At 35.7% G+C, this 13,789-nt stretch overlaps 1 protein-coding gene across 13 annotated transcripts in view; it reads left to right on the forward strand.

Annotated features, from left to right (window-relative positions):
* Nucleotides 1-13,789, forward strand: part of PSD3 (pleckstrin and Sec7 domain containing 3) — a 560,140-nt gene that overhangs the window by 441,277 nt on the left and 105,074 nt on the right. For all 13 annotated transcript variants that reach the window (XM_082444205.1, XM_082444206.1, XM_082444214.1 and 10 more), the window contains one exon: nt 11,659-11,852. In XM_082444205.1, the coding sequence (XP_082300331.1) occupies nt 11,659-11,852 (194 nt within the window). The remainder of the gene's footprint in view (nt 1-11,658; nt 11,853-13,789) is intronic.

The raw sequence follows: 13,789 nt of genomic DNA on the forward strand, positions 1-13,789 counted from the left end.
TGCAATCCCTATCAAACCACCAATGGCATTTTTCGCAGAACTAGAACAAAAAATTTCACAATTTGAATGGAAACACAAAAGACCCTGAGTAGTCAAAGCAATCTTGAGACAGAAAAATGGAGCTGGAGGAATCAGGCTCCTGGACTTCAGACTAAACTACAAAGCTACAGTAATCAAGACAGTATGGTACTGGCACAAAATCAGAAATATAGATCAATGGAACACGATAGAAAGCCCAGCGATAAATCCACGCACTTATGGTCAGCTTATTTTTGATAAAGGAGGCAAGAATGTACAATGGAGGAAAGACAGCCTCTTCAATAAGTGGTGCTGGGAAAACTGGACAGCTACATGTAAAAGAATGAAATTAGAACACTCCCTAACACCAGACACAAAAATAAACTCAAAATGGATTAAAGACCTAAATTTAAGGCCAGACACTATAAAACTCTTAGAGGAAAACATAGGCAGAACACTCTTTGACATAAATCACAGTGAGATCCTTTTTGACCCACCTCCTAGAGAACTGGAAATAAAGTCAAAAATAAACTAAATGGACCTAATGAAATGTAAAAGCTTCTGCACAGCAAATGAAAACATAAACAAGACAAAAAGGCAACCCTCAGAATGTGAGAAAGTATTTGCAAATGAAGCAACTGACAAAGGATTAATCTCCAGAATTTACAAGCAGCTCATGAAGCTCAATATCAAAAAAACAACCCAATCCAAAAATGGGCAGAAGACCTAAATAGACATTTCTCCAAAGAAGATGTACAGATTGCCAGAAACACATAAAGGATGCTCAACATCACTAATCATTAGAGAAATGCAAATCAGAACTAAAATGAGATATCACCTTACACCGGTCAGAATGGCCATCATAAAAAAACCTACAAATAATAAATGCTGGAGAGGATGTGGAAAAAACGGAACTCTCTTGCACTGTTGGTGGGAATGTAAATTGATACAGCCACTATGGAGAACAGTATGGAGGTTCCTTAAAAAACTAAAAATAGAACTACCGCACGACCCAGCAATCCCACTACTGGGCATATACCCTGAGAAGACCATAATTCAAAAAAAATCATGTACCACAATGTTCATTGCAGCTCTCTTTACAATAGCCAGGACATGGAAGCAGGCTAACTGTCTGTTGACAGATGAATGGATAAAGAGGATGTGGCACATATATACAACAGAATATTACTCAGCCATAAAAAGAAACGAAATTAGTTATTTGTAGTGAGGTGCTGGACCTAGAGTCTGTCATACAGAGTGAAGTAACTCAGAAAGAGAAAAATAAATACTGTATGCTAACACATATATATGGAATCTTTAAAAAATTGTTCTGAAGAACCTAGAGGCAGGACAGGAATAAACACGCAAATGTATAGAATGGACTTTAGGACATGGGGAGGGGGAAGGGTAAGCTGGGAAGAAGTGAGAGAGTGACATGGACATATATACACTACCAAATGGAAAATAGATAGCTAGTGGGAAGCAGCCACATAGCACAGGGAGATCAGCTCGGTGCTTTGTGACCACCTAGATGGGTGAGATAGGAAGGGTGGGAGGGAGATGCAAGAGGGAGGAGATATGGGGATATATGTACACATATAGCTGATTCACTTTTTTATGAAGCAGAAACTAACACACCATTGTAAGGGAATTATACTCCAATAAAGATGTTATAAAACAAATGAAATAGAAATGAAGAAAACAATAGCAAAAATGAATAAAACTAAAAGCTGGTTCTTTTAGGAGATAAACAAAATTGATAAACCTTTAGCCAGACTCATCAAGGTAAAAAGGGAGAAGACTCCAATCAACAGAATTAGAAATGAAAAAGGAGAAGTTACAACTGACACTGCAGAAATACAAAGGATCATAAGAGACTACTACAAGCAACGATATGCCAATAAAATGGACAACCTGGAAGAAATGGACAAATTCTTAGAAAGGTTTAACCTTCCAAGACTGAATCAGGAAGAAATAGAAAATATGAACAAACCAAACAGAAGTAATGACATTGAAACTGTGATTAAAAATCTTCCAACAAACAAAAGTCCAGGACCAGGTAGGTTCACAGGTGAATTCTATCAAACATTTACAGAAGAGACCCATCTTTCTCAAACTGTTCCAAAAAATGGAAGTGGAAGGAACACTCCCAAACTCCTTCTACGAGGCCCTGTTACCAAAACCAGACAAAGATACTACAAAAAAAGAAAATAACAGAGCAATATCATCAATGAATATAGATGCAAAAATCCTCAACAAGATACTAGCAAACAGAATTCAACACCACATTAAAAGGATGATACACCATGATCAAGTGGGATTTATCCCAGGGATGCAAGGATTCTTCAATATATGGAAATCAATCAATGTGATACACCATATTAACAAATTAAAGAATAAAAAGCATATGATCATCTCAATAGATGCCGAAAAAGCTTTTGACAGAATTCAACACTGATTTATGATAAAAACTCTCCAGAAAGTGGGCATAGAGGGAACCTACCTCAACATAATAAAGGCCATATATGACAAATCCACAACAAACATCCTTCTCAATGGTGAAAAACTGAAAGCATTTCCTCTAAGATCAGGAACGATACAAGAATGTCCACCCTTGCCACTATTATTCAACATCGTTTTGGAAGTCCTAGCCACGGCAATCAGAGAAGAAAAAGAAATAAAAGGAATACAAATTGGAAAAGAAGAAGTAAAACTGTCACTGTTTGCAGATGACATGATACTATACATAGAGAATCCTAAAGATGCCACCAGAAAACTACTAGAGCTAATCAATGAATTTGGTAAAGTTGCAGGATACAAAATTAATGCACCGAAATCTCTTGCATTCCTATACACTAATGGTGCAAAATCAGAAAGAGAAATTAAGTGAACACTCCCATTTACCATTGCAACAAAAAGAATAAAATGCCTAGGAATAAACCTACCTAAGGAGGTAAAAGACCTGCACTCAGAAAACTATAAGACACTGATGAAAGAACTCAAAGATGACACAAACAGATGGAGATATATACCATGTTCTTGGAATGGAAGAATCAATATTGTGAAAATGACTATACTATCCAAAGCAGTCTACAGATTCAGTGCAATCTCTATCAAATTACCTATTGCATTTTATACAGAACTAGCACAAGAAATCTTAAAATTTGTATGGAGACACAAAAGACCCCAAATAGCAAAAGCAATCTTGAGGGAAAAAACAGAGTTGGCGGAAGCAGATGCCCTGATTTCAGACTATACTACAAAGCTATAGTAATCAAGACAATATAGTACTGGCACAGAAACAGAAATATAGATCAATGGAACAGGATAGAAAGCCCGGAGATAATCCCACGCACCTATGGTCAACTGATCTATGACAAAGGAGGCAAGGATATAGAGTCAAGAAAAGACAGCGTCTTCAATAACTGGTGCTGGGAAAACTGGACAGCTACATGTAAAAGAATGAAATTAGAACACTCCTTAATTCCATACACAAAAATATTCTCCAAATGGATTAAAGACCTAAATGTAAGGCCAGACACTATAAAACTCTTAGAGGAAAATATAGGAAGAACATTCTTTGACATATATCACAGCAAGATCTTTTTTGACCCACCTCCTAGAGTAGTGGAAATAAAAACAAAAATAAACAAATGGGACCTAATGAAACTTCAAAGCTTTTGCACAGCAAAGGAAACTATAAACAAGATGAAAAGACAACATCAGAATGGTAGAAAATATTTGCAAAGAAATCAATGGACAACGGATAATCTCCAAAATATGTAAATAGCTTATGCAGCTCAACATTAAACAAACAAACAACCCAATCCAAAAATGGGCAGAAGACCTAAATAGACATTTCTCCAAAGAAGACATACAGATGGCCAAGAAGCACATGAAAAGCTGCTCAACATCACTAATTATTAAAGAAATGCAATTCAGAACTACAGTGAGTTATCACCTCACACCGTTTAGAATGGGCATCATCAGAAAATCTACAAACAACAAATGCTGGAGAGGGTGTGGTGAAAAGGGAACCCTGTTGCACTGTTGGTGGGAATGTAAATTGATACAACCACTATGGAGAACAGTATGGAGATTCCTTAAAAATCTAAACATAGTACTACCATATGACCCAACAATCCCACTACTAGGCATATACCCTGAGAAAACCATTATTCAAAATGAGACCTGTACCACAGTGTTCATTGCAGCACTGTTTACAATAGCCAGGTCATGGAAGCAACCTAAATGCCCATCGACAGATGAATGGATAAAGAAGATATGATACATATATACAGTGGAGTATTACTCAGCCATAAAATGGAACGAAATTGGGTCATTTGTATAGACGTGGATGGACCTAGAGCCTGTCATACAGGGTGAAGTAAGTCAGAAAAAGACAAATATCGTATATTTACATATATACGTGGAATCTGAAAAAACGGTACAGACGAACTTGTTTGCATGGTGGAAATAGAGGCACAGATGTAGAGAACAAACGTATGGACACCGAGGGGGGAAACTGGGTGGGGGGATGAATTGGGAGATTGGGATTGACATATATACACTAATATGTATAAAATAGATAAGTAATAAGAACCTGCTGTATAAAATAAAATAAAATTTAAAAAAAAAAGCAGTTGTTTTCCGTTCTTATGTTCCAGTGAAATATAAGACTCCAGTGGACTTGTATGGTTCCTTATCTATCTTTTTTGTTTAGAAATAAAAACACACCTGTCATAAGTAACATAGGATATAGGAAATTCGTGATTTACAGTTTATCTTTAGAAAGAACAGAGAAATAGAAAGATTATCTGCTGATAGCACCAGAGCTTTTGTTGTTCTCAAAATGAACTGCATCTTAAGCTGTGGACTTTGACCACCCAGTGACTCATACATGATTACACAGTGGACAGATTAAAGAATGTTTTGGGGAATTTTGTAGGTTGTAAGATGGTAAGATGTCTGGAATCTCAGTAGAATATACTATTCTATTTAATGACACAATAAAGAATAAAGTGAATTTAAGTGTAAGGTGACATGGTCATTTCATTAACCTTTGTAATTGGAAGAATACTTGTTTCGCAGGATTGAATATTTTCAGCCCTCAGTTATTGTCAGGGTTTTACTGAGCTGTACTTTGTTGAACGTTTCTCCAGTTATTGTTCTTCTGTTTTTGTCTTTGGTTTTAGTATGTCTTAGAATATACAAGCCTCTCTAACAACAGCCTTTCTAAAAGAAAAGTGATGCATGCCACATATGTAATTTAAAATTTTTTAGTAGCTACATCATCAAAGTTTAAAAAAGGTAAAATTAATTTTATAAAGTATTTTTAACTTATCCCAGTGTATCCAGAATATTATCATTTCAATATGTATTTGGTAGAAAAATTATTGGAATATTTTCCTTTTTTGTATTAAGTCTTTTGAAATATGGTGTGTATTTTTTTTATTTATTGTACATCTCAATTTGGACTACCCACATTTTAAGTTCTCAGTAGCCATATGTAGCCAGTGGCTACCATATTAGACACTGTAACTGTACTTCTTTTGCCTGATGTTTATATAGAGAAAAATCATAATTTCATCCCCAAAACTCAGCAGAACATTTTAAACAAACCAGTATAGAGACTCAAATAAAGAGGACTCAGATAAATTAGAAATGAAATGGGAGACATTTAACTGATTCCACAGAAATACAAAGGATCATAAGAGACTGTTATATGACAACAGATTGGACAAAGTAGAAGAAAAGGATAAATTCCTAGAAACATACAACCTACCAAGAGCGAATCATTAAAAAAAAAAAAAAAACAAGAAAACTGATGAGACCAATTACTAGTAATTACTTGGACAGGTATTTGATTACTGATTAAATAAACAAATAAAACAACAAATAAAATCCAAGACCAGAGGGCTTCATTGGTGAATTCTAGCAAACATTCAAAGAAGAATGAATGCCAATCCTTAAACTATCCGTACAATGAAAAGGAGGGACTCTGCCAAACTCATTCTGCGAGGCCACCATCACCCCAACGCCAACCCTAGACAAGGATGCTTCAAGGAAGGAACATCACAGGCCAGTAGCACTGATGAACATAGATGCAAACAGTCCTCAACAACATACTAGCAAACAGAGTCCAACAGCACATTAAAAGCATCATACGTCAAGATCAAGTGTGATTTATTCCAGGGATGCAGGGGTGGTTCAACATCTGTAAATCTATAAATGTGGTACACCACGTTAACAAAATGAAGGATAAAAATCATATAATCTCAACAGATGCAGAAAAAGCATTTGACAAAATTCAACATCCATTTGTAATAAAGACTCTCAAAAAATTGAGTATAGAGGAAATGTACCTTAACATAATAAAGACCGTATGTGACAAGCCCACAGCAAACATCATATACTCAACCTTGAAAAGCATTCCCTCTAAAATCAAGAACAGTATTAAGGATGACATGGCAATTAGGCAAGAAAAATAAAAGGCATCCAAATTGAAAAGGAAGAAGTAAAATTGTCTTTATTTGCAGGTGAAATGATACTATATATAGAAAACCCTAAATAGTCCACCAAAAAACTATTAGAATTAATAAATGAAGTGCACAGTATAAAATCAATATACAAAAATCAGTTACATTTCCATATACCAACAATGAACTATCAGAAATAGAAATTAAGAAAACAATCATTTTTACAATAACATCAAAAACAACAAAATACTTAGGAATAAATTTGACCAAGGAGGTCAAAAGTCTATACACTGAAATCTATAAGACATTTTAAAGGTCTATACACTGAAATCTATAAGACATTGACTAAGAAATTGAAGAGGACACAAATGAAAAACATTCTGTGCTAATGGATTTGAATAATTAGTATTGTTAAATGTTCGTAATACTCAAAGCAATCTAAAGATTCAGTGCAATCCTTATCAAAATTCCAATGGCATTTTTCACAGGAATTGAACAGTGCTAAAATTTGCATGGAACCACAAAAGACCCCAAATAGCCAAAGCAGTCTTGAGAAAGAAGAACAAAGCTGGATGCATCACAATTCCCTTCAAACTATAAAATAATCAAAACAGTATGGTATTGACCTAAAAACAGACACATAGGTCAATGGAACCCAATAGCCCAGAAATTAACTCACACAAGGCAGCTAAGAATGTACAAGAGAAAGAATTGTCCCTTCAGTAAATGGTGTTAGGAAAATTGATATCTACATGTGAAAGAACAAAAGTGGACCTCAAAAAAAAAAAAAAAAAAGTGGACCTCATCTTACACCAAACACAAAAATCAACTCAAAATGGATTAAAGCCTTGAACATAAGACCTGAAACCATAAAGCTAAGAGAAAACATAGGGAGGAAACTTCTTGACATTGGTCTTGACAGTGATTTTTTTGATTCGGCAACAAAAGCAAAAATAAACAAGTGGGTCTATGTTAAACTAAAAAGCTCTGCACAGCAAAGGAAACTGTCAACAAAATGAAAAGGCAACTATGGAGTAAGAAAATTTTTGCAAATCCTATATCTGACAAGAGGTTAATATCCAAAATATACAGTGAATTCCCACAGTTCATTAGCATAAAATCAAATAACTCAGTTTAAAAATTTGGAAAGGACCTAAGTAGACATTTTTTTCTAAAGAGACGTAAAAGAGGTCAACAGGTATATGAAAAGGTGGTCAACATCACAAATCATGGAAATGCAAATCACAACCACCTGAGATATCACCTCATACCTGTTAGGATGTCTATTATCAAAGAGAAAAGAGGTTACAAATGCTGGCAAGGATGTGAAGAAAAAGGAACCCTGGTGCACTGTTGGTGGAAATGTAAAGTGGTACAGCTGCTATGCAAAACATTATGGATGGTCCTCAAAAACTTAAAAATAGAGCTACCATATGTTCCAGCGATCCTACTTTTGGATATATAGCCAAAGGAAAGAAATAATTATTTCAGAGATATCTGTACTCCTATGTTCAGAGCAGCAGCATTTACAATAGCCAAATACGGAAACAGCCTAAAGTCCGTCTGTGGATGAATGGATAAAGAAGATATGATATATACACACACACACAGACACACACACACACACACACACTGGTATACTATGCAGCCCTAAAATAAGAAAGAAATCCTGTCATTTTTGACAACATGGATGAACCTGGAGGGCATTATGCTAAGTGAAATAAATCAGATAAAGATAAATACCATATGGAATCCCTTATATGTGGATTTTTTTTAAAAAGTCTAACTTACTGAAACAGAGAGTAGAAAAGTGGTTGCCAGGGCATATGATGTGGGGGAAATAGGGAGAGGTTGTTCAGAGGGTACAAACTTGCAGCTGCAACACTAATAAGGTCTGAAGAAATAATGTAAAACATGGTGACTACAGTTGATAGCAGTGCATTGTATAACTGAAATTTACTAGGAGAGAAAAGCTTAAATTTCTTACCAAAAATAAATATATAAATAAATATGTGAGGTGTTGGATTTGTTAACTCGATGTTGGGGAACCTTTCATGATGTATGTGTATATCAAATCATCAGGTTGTACACTTAAAATACCTTACAATAAATCAGTTTTACCTCAATAAAGCTGGAGGTGTCGGGTAGGAGAAAGTAAATGCATAAATAAACTAGTATGTCCATAAAATAAAATAGTACTCAGCAATGAAAGTGAACAAACTATTGATTCTCACAACTATATGGATGAATCTTAAATATGATTTGCCAAGTAAAATAAACCATTTATGTGACATTTTGAGAATGACAAAACTATTGGGAAGGAAGGGAGACAAGTAGTTTCCAGGAATTGGTCAGGGAGAGGAATTGACTAAAAGAAGGCAGCAGAGGGAATTTGGGGGTTACAGAACTGTTCTGTTTGATATTGTGGTGGTAGATACATGATGCATTATGTATTCCCATAGAATTGTACATCACAAGGAGTACATTTTGTGTATGTACATTTCTTAAATATTAACCATGGTATGGGGAATGCAAGATATATTTCAGACTATACAAAATTAATTTGTTTTCCAAATGAATTGCATAAACGTTGTTATATATAACAAACAACACGTTGTTTACTCGGGTTGAACATATATATAAATAAATATATTATAGGTAAGAAAGCCAGGCTTCTCACTGTTGAAGAAGTACAAATAAGCAAAAGGCAAAGGCTGGAATGAATTTTGTCTTCCTGGCTTGGGTTGGAGATAACAGTATGAACTCATGGGAAGGGAGGGAGGGATGGATAGCTGGATCATATATATATATATATATATATGCAATATCTATGTATTTCCCTAGGTGTGTCTGTTGAGAGGGCCTAGAGGCAGTGAGCACACCTAGCACCTGGATTTGGTTTCTAAATAGCATTCTCCAATAATAGAACTGGGACTCCTTGTAGAGTAGTTGCTTCCAGGGCTGAGACAAGGAAAATACAAGATGAGCTTGGAGGTAGCATCTTGTGGTACCTGAAAGAAAGGAAATACTTACAAAACAAAAAGGAAAAAGGATGAGGCATGATGAAAGGACACAGAAGCCTACTTGATAGAACTCCCAATGACCAAAGCTGGAAAAATTTGAACAACAAATTAAATAATGGTAGTGTTTGATTACAATCCAAATAATAAAATAAATATCCATGTGTCCATACTTACAGAAGAATTCCAATGAGTAATGTAGAAGAAATTAGGGAAATAAAAAAAATCACCATTAGATCACTACAGTATAATTGTCTTAGTCAGAATCCGCAGATGAATGCTAAAATTAGTGGTCAGAAGTTTAAAGAGAAACAGGATATTTTCATAGTCACAAAATATCTCCCCCAAATCATTTACAAAGGAAAATAGTAACTTTACAGTGTGGAAACTTGCCAGAAACCACCTTAACCAAGTGATCCAGGTGCATCTCACTAATAATAAAACACGTACCTCCTGATCCGGTGTACTGAGAGGGTGTATCACCCATGGTATCCTCCCCGAGAATGTATAACCTCAATCTAATGATGAGAAGACATCAAACAAACCTACAGAATCACTGGCTAGTACCTTCTAGGTCATGAAGGACAAATAAAGGCTTGAAAGTTGTCACTGTCTGGAGGCGACTAAAGAGCCATGACAGCCAAGTGCACTGTGGGGTCATGGATAGGATTCTGGAAAAGAAAAAAACATTAGTGAAAAAAAATGGGTGAGATCTGAATAAAGTCTGAAGTTTACTTCTTAGTATTGTATTGTTAATTTCTTAATTTTGACACTGTTATTATGGTTCTATAAGATGTTAACATTGGGGGTAATTCCCTGGCGGTCCAGTGTTTAGGACTCTGCATTCCCACTGCAGGGGGCCCGGGTTTGATCGGAACTAAGGTCCCACATGCCACATGACGCGGCCAAAAGAAAATAATAGTTGTTTGCACTGGGGAAACTGGATGATGAGCATAAGGGAACTCTGTACTATCTTTGCAAATCCAAAATTATCTAAAAATAAAATTAAAGGTAAGGTATAGTTGCCTGAGTTCAGTGTTATTTTCATATATCTCACAATTATTTATAAAATACCAATGGGGAAAAACGTCTGTTTTACTCTGATAACCAAATAAACACTTTTGATGATTGTTAAGCTTGTGGTTTATTTTAAATATATTTTGGTGGTGGTTATTTTGGTTGAAGTTTTAATAAAAAGATTCAATATTCAAAGCTTAATAAACAATGAAACCAGAGATGATTCAGGACATTAAAACAGGAGAACTAAGACAAATGCTCTTATTCTGGTTATGTGTTTTCCAGCAGTATATCATAGCTTATTAGCTTTCTTCTAATCTTCCCCTCTCTTTATTAGCTGAATGTGACCACCTCCTTCATACTTAATGTACATTATAACCTCAGAGTTCAACTTTCCCTGCTTGAAGGAACGGGGATTCAAAAGGGGGGCTGGGCAATTAGGGGTTTTCTCGGTCAGTGATAGTGTGCTCCAAACTTTAATGGCAATTGGGAAAGTAGTAGCTGTAAGATGCCAAAGCACTGTGTGTGGCACCCCCGTCCTAACCAATTGGTAGCTTTACCTGAGGTTTTGATATTAGAGATTACCTGGTTATTTGGCAGATATAATCCAATATTGTTTACTGGACTTAATCTGTACTTGTCATATTCTGTATGCTTGGTACTATTCTAGGTCATGCAGAAATCAAAATCAAAATCATGATCTCTGCCAAAGAACTTGTACTTGTTTGAAAGAAGACAAACATGAAGACTCTGTAGTAGGTGTAAAGACCAGAGGCTTTAGAGTTTTACAGTCATATCCTCACTGTTTCTTCCTTTAATTCCTAGGTCTGTGGTTTGGCATATTTATTTAAACTTTGAGTCTATTTCCTTACCTGTGGTATAGAATACTAATGTCAGTCTTACAAGACTGTCATGGTCATTAATACCTGGCACACAGGAGATGTTTAGTGAACCGCGGTTGTTCTTATCATGGTCGTTGTTATTAAGACTGATAGACCATTAGAAAATATGATAGTTTATTACACCAAATAACTCTGTTCATTGAATATTGTGTTATTCACAATGTTCACACTGAATACTGTGTTATTCAACCTGTGTGTTCAATCTTTGTTTTATCCTTTTAGAGATGATGAAGAGAAAAAAAAGTCTTCATCAGAAGGTACTGATGAGAAGGCTAATGGAACACATCCAAAGACCATCAGCCGTATTGGGAGTACTACCAACCCATTCTTGGACATTCCTCATGACCCAAATGCTGCTGTGTACAAAAGTGGATTCTTGGCTCGGAAAATCCATGCAGATATGGATGGAAAGAAGAGTAAGCATCATTTGTTGACATTTTCTATTTCATTTATTTTGTCTTTAAGATAGGCTCAAAATTTAAAGTGAATTTATCTGAAGTAAAGTGAAAGGATAAAGAAAAATTATATTATGTTTATTTAGAAAAGTATTATTGAAATTTGGTAAAGCCTCTAACCCTAAATCTGAAATTCATTATGCACCTGCTCTTCTGCAAGTAGAATTATAGAACTTCAGAACTGGAAGATTTCTTACAGACTATTCATTTCTAACCTCTTATTCATTTATGTATTCTTGCCTTCAACAAATAATTTTTAGTACCTGCTATGTGCTAGGCATCAAAAATACAGTAGTGTATAGAATGGACAAGGGCCCTGTCTTCATGGAGTTTACACTTTCTGGTGGTTGAAGGAAAGGCTGGATTTATAACACATAGAATGATAAATAGTGTGAGGTCCTTGAGACAAAGCAAGGAGGGTTAGAATTGAGATCCAAGCACATGTGGAGCGCTGACCTCTGTGGAAGATGGATGGGTGCAGTGTAGGTGAGTGTGGTGTGCTTAGTCCTAGGAAATGGAAGGAGGCCCATGTGACAGGATTATCTACTGACACATGATGTTGGAAGTTTGAGTGGAATGGAGTCTGTTTCTATGTTTAGAATAGCCTTTGCAGAGTATGAAATAGCAATTGTATATCGTTGGATAGACTAAGATAGCTGTTAATGCATGAATTAACAGCTTTAATGCAGAATTAATGCAGAATTAGGCTATAGCTCTATATTATTTCTAACTACCTCCAGACACAGACATGCAGCGCTGGGATGGACAGTCCTGCCGTTTCCACCTGTGCTGGGCCATTTTTTCTTAATGTATTAGCATATTCTATTAGGGTACAATCAAGAGAAACGTTGTAACAGTGTAGCTTTACACTGACTTACAACGCTGAGCAAGCCTTGCTGTCCCCAGTTCTGTAGGAGCGCCCCACCGTGTTTCTGGGCACTCTGTACACTAGCCCGCTAGGCTATGTCATTTTCTCTAACTGTGTCAGCACTCCAGTGGCTGCAAGGGACAGTGAGTCTAACAGCTTAGGAGAAAAGAGCAAGGAGACGCCTCAAGATGAAGAATTGTCTCCAGGACATTTTCTGCATTTCTTTCTCTTTATTGTTTTTGCATATCATATTTATTCTTTTTTTTATTGAGGTATAATTGATTTACAATATTTTATTAGTCTCAGGTGTACAACATAATGATTCAGAAATTTTATAGATTACACTCCATGTATATCAATAGTTATTATGAAATATTGGCTGTAATTCCCTGTGCTGTACAATATATCCTTGTAGCTTGTTTATTTTATACATAGTAGTTTGTATCCCTTAATTCCCCACCCCTATTTTGCCTCTCTCCCCTTCCCTCTCCCCACAGTAAACACTAGTTTGTTCTCTGTATCTGTGAGTCTGTTTCTTTTTTGTAATATTCATTAATTTGTTTTATTTTTTAGAGTCCACGTATAAGTGATGAAACACGGTATTTGTCTTTCTCTGTCTGACTTATTTCACTAAGCATAATACCCTCCAGGTTCATTCATGTTGCTGCAAATGGCAGAATTTCATTCTTTTTTATGGCTGAGTAATATTCCATTGTGTGTGTATACATTTATATATATCACATCTTCTTTATCCATTTATCTGTTGATGGACACCTAGGTTGCTTCCATATCTTGGCTGAAAAGTTAGCTGATAGCCTTATGGGAGCTTCTTTGTAAGTAACTTGTTGCTTTTCCCTTGTTGCTTTTAATATTCTGTCTTTATTTTTAACTTTTGCCATTTTAATTACAATGTGTTGGTGTGGTCCTTTTTGGGTTTCAGACTCTCTGTGGATTTTCAACCAAGAAGTCTATTTCCTTTCCCAGGTTAGGGAAGTTTTCAGCTATTATATATTCAAATATGTTGTTTTCC

This window comes from Balaenoptera physalus (genome assembly GCF_965194825.1).
Source record: "Balaenoptera physalus genome assembly, chromosome: 21".
Lineage (NCBI taxonomy): Eukaryota > Metazoa > Chordata > Mammalia > Artiodactyla > Balaenopteridae > Balaenoptera > Balaenoptera physalus.